Below are 13,164 nucleotides of genomic sequence, written 5' to 3' on the forward strand. Positions count from 1 at the left end.
GGGCTAGATAGTGTAGTGAGTGAAGGAAAGAATAGTCAGAAATGGATCAAAGGGAAACAGAAGACCAAATCACATCTGGCCTTTTAGGTCATCAGAAGGCTATTTATTGGCTTTTACTCTGAATAATGAAAAGATAATTGGAGAGGGGCACCTGGGTGACTCAGTCGGTTGAGCGTCCAGCTCTTGATTTCAACTCAGGTCATGATCTCACAGTTTGTGAGTTCAAGTCCCACATCAGGCTCTGTGCTGACAGTGAGGAGCCTGCTTGGGATTCTCTCTCTCTCTCTCTCTCTCTCTCTGCCCATCCCCAGCTCTCACTGTCTCTCAAAATAAATAAATAATCTTAAAAACATTTTTTAAAAGATAGTGGAGCGTTTTGAGCCAAGGAGAGATGATCATATTTGCACCAAAATGATACCTACTGTTACAACAGACTACAGAATCAGGGAGGCTTTTAGGAGACTGTTGCAGTAATCCAGGGATGAGAGGATGGCTTGGACCAGTAGGTTAGGTAGGGTAAGGATCGTAGGCTGTGGTGGCAGGGGAGAGGAGAGAAGAGTGTCAGGAACCAGTATTCCCACGAGCCCAGCTGCCTCACAGGAAAAGTAACTCGGGAGCAGTGACCATTCCTGAACTGTGACCATACCGCTGGTGGGAAACACAATGTCAGGCACATACTACGTGCTTAATGTAGGCTGCTTAAATGTTGCAAAACCAAAAAGAAATGTGAAACCAAATCTCTATTTTATGGCTGTCTCCTGTCAACCAACAGTCTTCTCACCACTTTCCCCTCATTTTCCCTCCTTTGGTGATTTATTTGTGAATTAGCCCCTCCAGCATTTGTCGATGTCCCAGGAAGACTTCCATTTTCAATGACCTGCATTAAGGTAAAACCACAGAACAGTAAGGATTCCATTGAGCCATTTCTATCTCATACCTTTGCGAGCTGAATGAATATTATTGCCTTTTACTGTCCAAGGGCATGAGTATAACCAAATGTAACTTTTTTTAGGGAACAACTCAACTCTTTATTGAAGACCTATAACATTTTTTACGAGAACCAGAAAAACCTGCATATTTTATGTGGACAGGTAAGCCCATGAAACTAATGCAAAATACGGTTTAATTCACAGAAAGAAATTCCATAGAGGTTATATAAAGGAATCAGGATGGGTTGGAGTCTATAATCTAGCAGCATAAGTGGTCTGGAAAAACAGGTGAATCTTTGACTGGATCATGACTTTCGTATTTAGACTCTATCACCAAATCCCAGGCCTGGGACATGTGACTTTTAAGCAGCTTTGGGGACAGGAAAAGCATTTAAAAATCATTTTAATGACCTGTTTACTTTCTAGTTTTAAAACAGTGTATGAATAGATTTTGAACAGCAGTTCCACTAGAAAGCTATTATAATACTTTCTTGCAAATGTGCCAGAACAGATAGAGAAGGTGGTGTTATCCCGTGGTGACATCATTTGTAATGGAGAGAGTATCTTCAGTCCATACCAATTGGGAAATGCTCGAATCAATATGACGCAGGCTGTAACATAGTTTGATTTGGTTGTTAAGATGAATCAGATTCCAATGACTGTGTACTGTGGTATAATAACAAATTTTAAAATGTGAAAGAAACACTTCAGAAAAGTCCTGAATCTAGAAAGTATTTTTAGGAGTGCAAACTGGCCTTAGACTTTTCCTTTCTTCCTTTTCTTCTCCTTCTTTGAATGCTTCGTTCTCCACAGATCTCTCCACTTAGCCTTGCATTCTAATGGGACTCGCTTCACATCGTTACGGTATCTTCCTGGCCGTAAGGAACATTGGAATTTTGTACCTCCTATTAAAATCTTCACATTTGATGGTACAACATTGAGTTTAGGCCACTGTGGTTTGGCTTAAAATTGCAGTTGAACACAGAGAAACTTACTAGCCACTCTGGCCTTTACTAGTGAAGTTAAATGAGTTAGTTTGATTGAATATTTCAGTTACCTTCCCATATGTAATAGAAAAAGGAAATAACTAATCTCTTTACAAAGAAATGGGCCTAATTTTAAATTATTTCAATATCATCCTATATCTTAGATCTCTAATCTATATCATTGTAAAGATAATTTAAGAAAAAATCCAAACTTTAAAAAAATGACTATTTATATTTTAGTTCAAGTTTCTACAAAGTTCACGATGTGAAGAAGTTTGTTTCCTTGAGGAAAATGTTCGAATTTTGATGTTATGAACATATAATGTGAGGCACGTTCTTCCCAATTCTGCAAATCAGTGTTCAATTTACCATACAAAAGTCATTTAATTTTTTTTTTAATTAAGTGAAGTAAAGTCCACAGTGAGACTGTCAGATTGCTTAACCTTTCCAACTTTACTCACTGGTCAATGAAGTGAGAGTCCAGAATTCTCAAAGCATTCTGACTGAATTTCATTAATAGACACTGTTAAAGGGGGCAATATGGAGGACGACATGTAGCTTTCTTAATCTCTGGTTAATTAAGCAAATATTGATTGCCTACCATGTGCCAGACACTGTTGTAAAAGCTGCAGATAAAGCAATGAAGAAATGGGACATAATATCCTGCCTCGATGCTTCTTACACTAGAGCACACCGACAAGAAACGAAATATGTAGTATATCAAATGGTAATAAGGGCCAGGGACAACAGCAAAGCAGGGAAGAGAGCTCAGGGATCTAAGTGGGGAAGGGGAAGAGGAGCATTTGACCTGAGACTCTGAAAGATGTGAAGAAGCAAACCTTGCAGAAGCCTCTGGGACGCACATTCGGGCAGAGACAGCAGCCCCAACAAGGGGCCGGAGCTGAACTAGTGTCGTTGAAGTACAGCAGGGAAGCCAGTGGAGCAGAAAGCTTGTGGGAATGGGGAATTAGTAGACGATGCAGCTAGAGAGATAACTGCGGAGGAAAGCACCAGAGCGTCTGGGTCTTTAGATCATTGTGAAGACCGGAGCGTGTACTTGGAATGAGATGGAAAGCCACTGGGGAGTTTTGGGCAGAACAGTGACATTATCTGAAAGGATTCACTTTACAAGAATCTCTCCAGCCATGGGGAATATATGAAAGGCCAAGAGAAGAATGAGAAAGAAAACTCCTGCAGTAATCCAGGCAAACAATGAAATGGCATGGACCAGAACCATGGTAGTGGATATAGTGAGTACAGTAGTCACGTTAGGGATATATTTTCAAGGTGGAGCTCATAGGATTTGCTGTTGCGTCGGATGTTGAGTACAAAAGAAAGATTAAACGTGGCTCTAAAATTCCTGGCCTGAGCAACTGGAAGGATAAGGCTGCTATTTACCCAGATGGGAACAGAATGACTTGGAGAGGAAAATATTCATGGGAGAAAGATCAAGAGTTAATTAGGAGCATCTTAAGTTTGATGTCAGGAAGGCAGTCAGACGATTGGAGTTTAGGGGGAAGGTTTGGGCTAGAAATATAAAGTTGGAAGCTATTAGTTTAGAGATGGCATATAAGGATCTTAGAGACTGCCAAGGATACTGGTATAGATCTAGAAGAGAAGAAGCCTAAGGATTTAGACAATGAGATTAAATTAGTGTAAACAAGCCTTTGGTGACATATTTAGTTCATCTATAAAGAGATGCTTTGTGAAATTAAAAAAAATATTCTTGTATTCCTGGGACACCTGGGTGGCTCAGTCGGTTGAGCATCTGACTCTTGATTTCAGCTCAGGGCATGATCTCACAGTTGTGAGATCAAGCCCCACATCGGTCTGGGCGCTGTGCATGGAGCCTGCTTAAGATTCTCTCTTTCCCTCTGCCCCTCCCCTGCTCGTGGGCTCACGTGCACTCTTCCTCTCTGTCTCAAAAAGAAATATTCTGATATTCCTTACATGAGAAAACCTAACGTTGTCTGATAACAGTTGGAGTGTTTCTTCTTGAAAGCAAGAATGCGATCATCTCAGAAGAGCAGTTATTCTGTGAGTTTTTGATGTAGGGGATCAGTTGAAGTATAATTAAACAAAGAAGGGATGCTATACATCGGTAACTAAAAGTAGGACCCGCATCATGTGCTGCCATTTCAAAGACCAAATTATGTTTGGTTGTTCAAAACAACTGATGGGTATCCTGACCTCTCAGTAATCTGAAATGTGAACTCAAAAGCGGGAGAAAGGGCATAACTTTGTTTCAGGAGTGACTCTGAAGTTAGTTTATCAGCCCAAGAAATAATAAGCAACAACATTTATGAAGCACTTATTAAATATCAGGTCCTATGAGTTAGGGACTGTAATGATGTCCATTCTTCAGAAGCAGCAGGCTTAACTGTGTTCAGCATCTTGTCTAAGGTCACCCAGTGAGGAAGTGACAGAGCCCAGGTTCAAACACAGGTCTATCCGGTTCCAGAGTCTGGAGTGTTCATTACACTCTCAAATAACAAGTCCTTTACATTTTCTGATAATTGATTTTTCCTAAGAACAGTAGTTATTGGATGTTATAGTAATTATTGGATGGTTGGAATGTGATTTTTCTTGGTTTCTGTATTTTTTGAAACCATTTTTTATGTTATCATTTCTGTAATGATAGCATTACTTTAATAGCAGAAAGACTTTTACATATACAAATGAAAAATAGATTAGAAAATATATTCTATGCGACTATGCTTTGGCATTAATATTTACACCCACAGAATAAGTAAGTGTTCACAGTCCGTGTTTGCATGGAATTTCCTTCTTTTGTTACATTTCCAACTTAAAAATTAGTCAAATGCTATTGATTTTTTCCAATATGTTATTTCTGTTATACATTTTACACTGTTTTTCATACATTTATAACTCATTCTGCATAATAATTTCGTGAGTTAAAAATTTCCTGTTCAGAAATGAGCAAATAGCCACTAAATCTCTGAAGAGCTATTCTTCTGATTTCTAGTTTAGTATAGTTTTCAATTCTGCTTTAATTTTACGTTGACTAGAATTAAACTTCTACCTCATTGAAGAGTCCTGGAGTTCAGAAAGCATTTTAACATGCTCTGCCCTCTGGTGGGCATATCATTACCATTATGACTTACTTTACTGGTTAGAGCTGTTTTCAAAAATAAAAGAATGTTTCCAAAATTGAATTATTTTGAGGATAAATTGAAAAGCCAAACAACCCTATCGGGGAATTTCTTTTTATCTATTAAAATGTCTTATAGACTTGATCTCTCCATTTTCAGTTAAAAGATTAACCTTCTATAAATAACACAAAAACAATGTTTGAGATGATTGGTTTCTTTTGCAGACAGAAGATGGCAAACTAATTGTTGAAGGAATGTTGGACATTTTCTGGGGAGTAAAACGGCCTATACAGCTAAAAATACAAGATGAGAAACAAATCCCTTCTTATACTAGGTTGAAATCACCAGATGTCTTTCCCAAAAGGTAAGCTATCTTTCACTTTTTTTTTTAATGTTTATTTATTTTTGAGAGAGAGAAAGAGAGAGACAGAGTACGAACAGGTGGGGGGGGGGGGATGCGCAGAGAGAAAGGGAGGCACACAATCCGAAGCAGGCTCCAGGCTCTGAGCTGTCAGCACAGAGCCCGACACGGAGCTCAAACTCACAAACAGCGAGATCATGACCTAAGCTGAAGTCAGACGCTTAACCGACTGAGCCGCCCAGGCACCCCTATCTTTCACATTTTAACTCCTTAGAAGATCATCCTCATATTGACTTACATTTATTGTGTGCACTCTTAAAGATGGGAGCTCTAAAGCTTCTAACACCATCTCATTTAATCCCCAGCAATTCTGTGAAGTAGGTGTTCAGAACCCAGAGCTCTAAGGGTTTCAGTAATTTGTGCAAAATGTCTAATTACCATGTAGCAGGACTGGGCTGGACCTCAGGTGTATCTCTCTGCTGTGTTGTTTCTCTCCTGGAAGATTGCATTCCTTCGTTAGAAAAGACAAATTTCATTAGCCTGTTAGCCTGGCCTTGTCACCAAAAGGGGAGGTAAAATTTAAATTTCTCTTTTCCTTGGAACAGAGGGCTCTTCCTGCTTTCTAGAAAGGAGATTTAATTATGCTCCACCTGACTGTCCTGATCTTGTTCAACAGGGCACAACAAAATGCAGTTGGAGCTCAGTAACAATGTGAAACCGTTCTCTGTGTGGGTTTATGCAACTGTACCTTGAATACATTAAGTTGGGCTGATTTTTTTCATTATCCTTTGCAATTTTTATAAAAATAAATACTCTGAGAAGGACTCGTGCATGTAATTTTTTTTCTTTTTTTCTTCCTTCCTCCCCACTTTCCCTCCTTTTTAATCCTTAACTTTCTGACTCCTCCCCCCTGTTGTGCGTCTGTGGGAGGACCGAGCCTTCTCTCCCATCCTGCCATCTATAACTGGATGGGCTGGGGTTCTAGGAAGAGGGGATGGAAAGAGAGCTGCCAGGACCTTTTCCTCAATCTGATCTTGGGCTATAAGCAAGGAAAACCAAGGATCGCCTTGAGGGAAGCCCCACTTTTTCTCTGGACGCCCCGCTATGATTTGCACCTTGCCAATGTTCTCAAACATGATCCAGCAGTTCTGAACATTTCCTAATTCCCTACACATGCCATGCAGTCTCTTACTTTCCTGACTCCTGGAAAGTCTACTTGCATTTCAACATCGTTTGCCTGACTCCCCTCTCTCAGTCCTAGGAGACTCTGGTCAGGTAACACATTCTCCAGAAAGCCTTTTTCTGACCCTACAGTCTCTCCTAGGTGCACTGGCAATTTTTCAAAACACGCCGTTAATTGTGTTTTTATGCACCCACCTCGTGCTCTGGCCTGTGAGCTTTTTCAGGGTACGGAGCATGCCTTATTCGTCTGTTATTGGGGTGTGTAGCAGTGTGCCTGGAATGAAGAGAGTCGAAATACAAAATTGAATAAAGTCCCCATGATCCTGGTAGTTACATCACCTCTGCTCTGTTGTGAAAACTGCCTCTGTCTACCACTTCTGACTAGTCTCCCATCCAGGCTAAGGGTTGCCCATGGGCGAAGGGTCCAGTATTTGTGGAAGAGCGGAAGGGGGACCACAGACTTGGGCAGCCTAATGAAGCCCTGCAACCCTCCCCTTCAGGTCCTAGGTGACCGATGGGGCTGATGATTCTAAGTGACTAGGAGCATCCTTTAAAAGGAGAAATTACCCCTGGGCTCTGCTTTTAGATAACTGCACAAGAAATGAATTTGGCAAAATTAGCTATCATTAGTCATATTGCCGAAAAACTCATTGCAAAGTTCTCTGAGCAGCCGGCTGCTTTTGATGCAATTTAATTATTTGAGTCATGAAAACTTAATAAGTATGGCACATTAAGGGAAGATGTCAAGGAGATACAGTAAGGTACTTGTATTATCACATTGTCTTTTTAAAAAAAAATAGCTACCCCCAAGATATTTTTAATTTTTTCAAATTAAAATTCAAAACACTTGTTCCTAAAAATCCTCACTGTGGGGAAAAGTTTCAAGAGACCAGGTAGACAAAGTGATATTGATGCCCGTCCATATACTGTGGCAGATTAAAAGTTAATATTTTCACGATGTGCCTTCCATGGACACCAACTGTGGTTTTCATTGTTTATCAGCACATTGCTGTGAACCAAAGAGGAATTACCTCCCTTAGTTTAAAGTTGAGAAAGAATTCCCTAGAAAACTTTGCTTGCCCTTTACCACAGTAATGAAACTTACCAGGAGAACATATGAAGTGAAGGGCACACTTGTGGTGTATCAGATCTTTCTGGAGGTTGAGAATTATCAGAAAGAGATCCTACTGCTCTCACACTCAAAAGCAAGACTAGATTCAGTCACGATTCCTTAGCCAAGAATCCTCCGTGGGAAGCAGCTGAACACTCAGCGGGAAGGTGCATATAATTTGGAATGGCTGTTCCTTGGCCTCTGTTCCCTAGTGGGGTGCAAAACCACCTAAGGTCCTGTCTTTGTTTCAGTCTGGTCCTAGACACCTTCACTCTGGTTGCCATCCTTAAGGGTAGCATTCATTTAAATTCTGAGCCTTGAATGAAATCATATAAAGAAAGGGACTAGGGGCACCTGGGTGGCCTAGTAGCTTAAGTATCCAGCTCTTGATTTTGGCTTCAGGTATGATCCCAAGTATGGTGAGATTGAGCCCTGCATCAGGCTCCGCACTGACAGTGTGGAGCCTGCCCGGGATTCTCTCTCTCTCTTTCTCTCTCTGCCCCTCCCATGTGTGCACATGCACATGCTCTCTCTCAAAATAAATAAACATTAAAAAAATAAAAGAAAAGGAACTATTCCCTCACTCTGTAACCCTCCTCAACTCTCCTTTCTCATACTGGGTTTCTGTGTGCAGAACTTTTTAATTTTTTTTTTAAGTTTTACTTATTTATTTTGAGAGAGAGAGAGAGAGAGAGAGAGAGAGAGAGTCAGTCCCAGGCAGGCTCCGCAGAGTGCAGAGCCTGACTGGGGACTTGAACTCATAAACAGTGAGATCAAGACCCGAGCCAAAAACCAAGAGTCAGATGCTCAATCATCTGAGCCACCCAGGAGCCCCTGTGTGCAGAACTTCTACCTTTGGTCTCACATGGTCACTCATGTGGTATCTTCAGTGGGTGTGTGTAGAATAAAGGACGGGCGTGGAAGTTGTGTACTCAGCTGCAGGAAGGGCTGTGATCTTGTCTTTCTGTTCACCCATTGAGAGAATCATCAGTTTGTCATGCTAATTTGTTTTAATTATCTTGGAAATGAGTCACACTGAGTTAGCTTAAGGGGAGTGGTAGAAGCTTAAATATAAATCAGTCTGTTTGAACTGTGACCCCTTATGATCCTTTATGGAAACAATTCTGTGGGAAGTACTTTGATCTCTCATATCTGGTCCAAGTATTTTGTTTTGAAATTTTTTCAAAACCTAAAACAAAACAAAACAAAACCACCAAGCCTTATTGAGGTTATGTTTACTTGCACTAGTTTTCATTGCTGTTTTTAATCTTTCTAAAATCAGCTTTCGCACATTTTGTACAAATCATGACAGAATGACATAAAGAGCAGAAACTGGACAGGTGTACATTTGAATAACATTTATAGTGTAGGTTTTTTTTTTTTTTCTCCCAGCGCAGGTAGAAAAATAACCACATCCCATTTGTCTATCAAATTACTACCTCCTTTTTTATTTTGCAACTCATTTGAAAACTTGCCCACAGTTTAAATTTACCAACGTATACATCCTGAAGCATGGTCAGGGCAATGCTAACAGTCTTGTGCTTGAGCAAGTTAAACTATTTGATGTTGCATAAAGTTCCACCTAGTTTTCTTTGAACGACTCCGGGTTAACTGCCCTCAAGCGTAGCCATGTGCACAGTTGCGCGTGGGTGACTCTTCAAATTACACAATCCAGAGCTCAAAATTTGTGTTTTCTGCTAAGATGGGTAGAGAGGGGAAAGGGCCAGACACTCATATATGGAGCCATGTTTGTCCCCTGTATTTGTGTGATGCCACTAAACTGTAAGAAAGTGAGGACAAGTGTCCAGTCTACCAAGATTACCAAAGATCTATAGAATACCACTGGCCAGGCACTCTTGGGCTTTCTCATCTTCCCCCGTATGAAATAGCATCAGGCTGCCTTGCCGTTTTAGTTTCTGCTTTTTATTGATATTGGGCTTTTCCCATGACTACCACTCTTTCTGTGATAACAGCATCTGCTTCCTCTTGATAATTAAGTTCCTAGCGATTGGGGAAGATGAGCAATTTTATCTACCGTAAGAATAACTTGAATCTGAGTCAGGACCTGAAGAGGTTTCCCTTGGGTTAGTTATTATTACCTGTAGTTCTTGGACTTTTCTTACGTGTGTTTTAACTGGCTATGTTCTGGATAGTAGAGCTTACTGAAAAATTAACTAACAAATATGTTAAGATTACCTTGTTTACATTATAAGACTATTATGAGACTCAAATGACATAAAAGTTGTAAAAAGACACGAAAAGAATTCAAAGATCAAGGAGAAAATACTCGTGTTTGTCATATTCACCACCACTAGTCTGAATAAGCATTTTTTGTTATTGTTGCCACCAGTGACATTCGGATAGAAGCAATGTTACAAATGTCACATTTGGATAGAGCATATGCCACCACTTACAGTCTTTGGTCATAAGGAAAACAGACATTATGGAAGAGATTTTTAGTAAGAATAAGACCAATCCCAGCAATAACAGTATCCATTAACCTAGAGAAACCCAAGAATATCTTGGATCCCTAATGATTCTTCACCCATCATGAAATGGATACAGGTGACTCTGATGAAGAAGACGATGAAAATGATAACTTTGAACACATACTGAGTGCTTACTCTGTATTGGGCACTATTTCAAGAATTTTACACAAATTAACCCACTTAATCTTCTCAGCAACCTCACACTGTTATCATCCCCATCTTATAGATAAGGACACAGAGAAGTGACGTGGCTAAGACCAGATAAATGAAGTAAAAGTGACTGTTGGTCCAGCTGGTAAAAATAAGTAGCTGCCCAGTTTTATGTATTGTAATTATTAGAATGCATTGAAAATTGCTAGTGTCCTATATATAAATCATGTTTTAGAAAAGAAGCGTCCCATACACTTTCCTCCTTTGTAAATTGCATTCTTAGTGGTAAAGAGCCTTAAAGGTAGGCACCGCATCTTATTGAGAGCCACTCTACCCAAAAATGCTTTGAATACAATAGGAACTCAAAGTATGTTGGCAGAATGAACAGTTTTATATCTAAACTCTCCTAAGAGCATTGTAAGGTATCTGTGTAATGATGGATTATGTTGGTTTCCACTAATTCCATTTGCATACACACATTTTAGAGAATCTATATAACCTTGTATTTCAGGGTTTACTCAATTATTATATCAGATTTGCTCAAAATCAGTACAGGAATTATTTAAAATACCCACTGACCATCCCGGTATAAATATAATTTTAATAATATCATAAAATTGTTATAATTTAGGATATGCCTACCATAGTCCCTCAGTATCATATTAATACTCTAAATCTGAAAATCATCATAAGGCTTATTATGAATAGAATTGATGCCATTTACAAGATTTATTACTTTTCAGGGGAATGACACGCTGGGGGGAATTTGATGATCTTTACCGTATCAGTGAGCTGGACAGAACCCAGATTCCAGCATCTAAAGGAACAGATTCCCAAGAAGGTCAGTATCAAACTTTTATTAATGGAGAGACATTTTTTATGTAAATCACGAATCCTAAACGTTTCTCTGAAATTTAACAGTTTACACACCACTATTTAATAAAACTCTTATGTTAAAAAAAATCTCTTAGGATCATACTAATTTAAGTCACTACAGTGCTCATGTGATGTTTAAGAACTTTACTACATAAAAATACGATGATTTTTAAAATTACATCAAGTCACTTAGATTTACTAGGTTAGGGAAAGCTAATGGTTTGAATAAACTTGTATACATAAAATTCTTTAATATTTTCCCCAAAGTTGGGATCATTTATTATACTCAGCAGCTTTTTATATCAGACCAAGCCCCTCACATTAAATTCTACATCTTTTTAGAAGCTGAATGTCTTAGTTAATGGATATTTGCGTGACAACACTTCCCAGAAAGAGGCAAATATACTGGAGTCAATATATTTAATAGTTGTTTCAAGCATTTATTTGAAAAAGAGAAATCAACTTGAACATCAAATGAATTCATATCAAACATGACAAACCAATGGTAAATGGCAGCTCCTATGGCATGTGACATCAGTAGTCATAATGATGATGTGATAGTTGTAATATTACTAGCTGTCATTTACTGAGACTCTGATAAGTGTCCGGTATGATGTCATATATCTTACATAGATTTGGTTTTCATATAATATGTAGAGATACAAGGAGGAGCTGATGACTGGGGTTGGGAGCAGAGTTCATGTTTCTGGGGTGGCCGTATTACCAAGCTGACTTCAGACTGAAAATAGTACCCTGCCGACATTACCTTCATGAATGTACCAACAACTTCCGATGTTGAGTTATTTTTTCCAAACGTTTCTCAAGTCAGTCTTCTCTGTTGTCTCTGTAGCAACCCATATTCAATAACAACCATGATACTCCTTCCAGGATTCCCTTATTTTTGTGTGATGGCTCTTGGCATCTTTTATATTAGGGTCCTTCCAGTTAGCCCTTTGAAAACACTCATCTAAACCCAAGGGAATTCTGATTTCTAATTCTAAATTCTAAGGGAATTCTATGGTGTCTTGGCACCAGAGATACCACAAAAACCTAGTTGCAAAAGCACCAATGCTAGAAGAAAATGAAATCTCCCATGCCTATGGGTTGGTACTCTAATTACAATAGAAACTTCTTTAAAATCCCAAGGTTAAATGGAATACTATTTCCCACTGTTTGATGCATTATAGTTCACTGCTTAGCTGCATATTTACTTATTGAATACATATACAAATTCACCCAAAGAGGTAGGCAGCTAAATGATATGGCCTTATAATCTTTATTCTTCCTAGATTATTTATCTTATCCCAGTAGCACTCTGAAGGCTTATGCAGATGAAGAGCCAGAATCCCCATTGCTCTATCGAACCATGAGTGAAGCAACCCTGGTGAGAAAAAGGATGAAGCCTCCAATGATGGACAGAAAAGACAGACAGAAGCATAGGGCCTCTATTAATGGGCACTACTATAACCATGAAGTGAGTTTTGATTCCTCTAATGTCATTTGAAAATGATGTCTATTTTTTTTTATTTTTTTTTAACGTTTTATTTATTTTTGAGACAGGGAGAGACAGAGCATGAACAGGGGAGGGTCAGAGAGAGGGAGACACAGAATCTGAAACAGGCTCCAGGTTCCGAGCTGTCAGCACAGAGCCCGACGCGGGGCTCTAACTCACGGACCGCGAGATTATGACCTGAGCCGAAGTCGGACGCTTAACCGACTGAGCCACCCAGGCGCCCCCCGAAAATGATGTCTATTTTAACAACACCACTCAATTCAACTTACAATTAAAAATAGTACTAATAAAATAGTGGTAGTGTATTTAATATTTATTGGGTACTCTCTATGTGTTAGGTTTTAAACTGTTTTAAATTGGATTTTGATGGATTATCTCATCAATCACTAAAACAATTCTTTGAAACAGGTACCATTATTTTCCCTACCTTACGTGAGTTAACTGAGGTTCACAG

General features: G+C 39.2%; 1 protein-coding gene and 1 long non-coding RNA gene across 2 annotated transcripts in view; one reads left to right on the top strand and one right to left on the bottom strand.

Moving 5' to 3' along the window:
* RASSF6 (Ras association domain family member 6) overlaps positions 1-13,164 on the top strand; it is a 48,788-nt gene that overhangs the window by 25,730 nt on the left and 9,894 nt on the right. The window contains exons 3-6 of the mRNA XM_007086973.3: positions 1,013-1,091; positions 5,253-5,392; positions 11,065-11,162; positions 12,487-12,671. Of these exons, the coding sequence (XP_007087035.2) occupies positions 1,013-1,091; positions 5,253-5,392; positions 11,065-11,162; positions 12,487-12,671 (502 nt within the window). The remainder of the gene's footprint in view (positions 1-1,012; positions 1,092-5,252; positions 5,393-11,064; positions 11,163-12,486; positions 12,672-13,164) is intronic.
* Positions 570-12,152, bottom strand: LOC122237723. The gene is made up of 4 exons (XR_006216339.1): positions 11,964-12,152; positions 6,767-6,845; positions 5,828-5,900; positions 570-877 (listed from the first exon to the last, which is right to left on the bottom strand). It is a non-coding gene; the product is annotated as an uncharacterized LOC122237723 (long non-coding RNA).

Source organism: Panthera tigris, chromosome B1 (assembly GCF_018350195.1).
Source record: "Panthera tigris isolate Pti1 chromosome B1, P.tigris_Pti1_mat1.1, whole genome shotgun sequence".
Taxonomy (NCBI): Eukaryota; Metazoa; Chordata; class Mammalia; order Carnivora; family Felidae; genus Panthera; species Panthera tigris.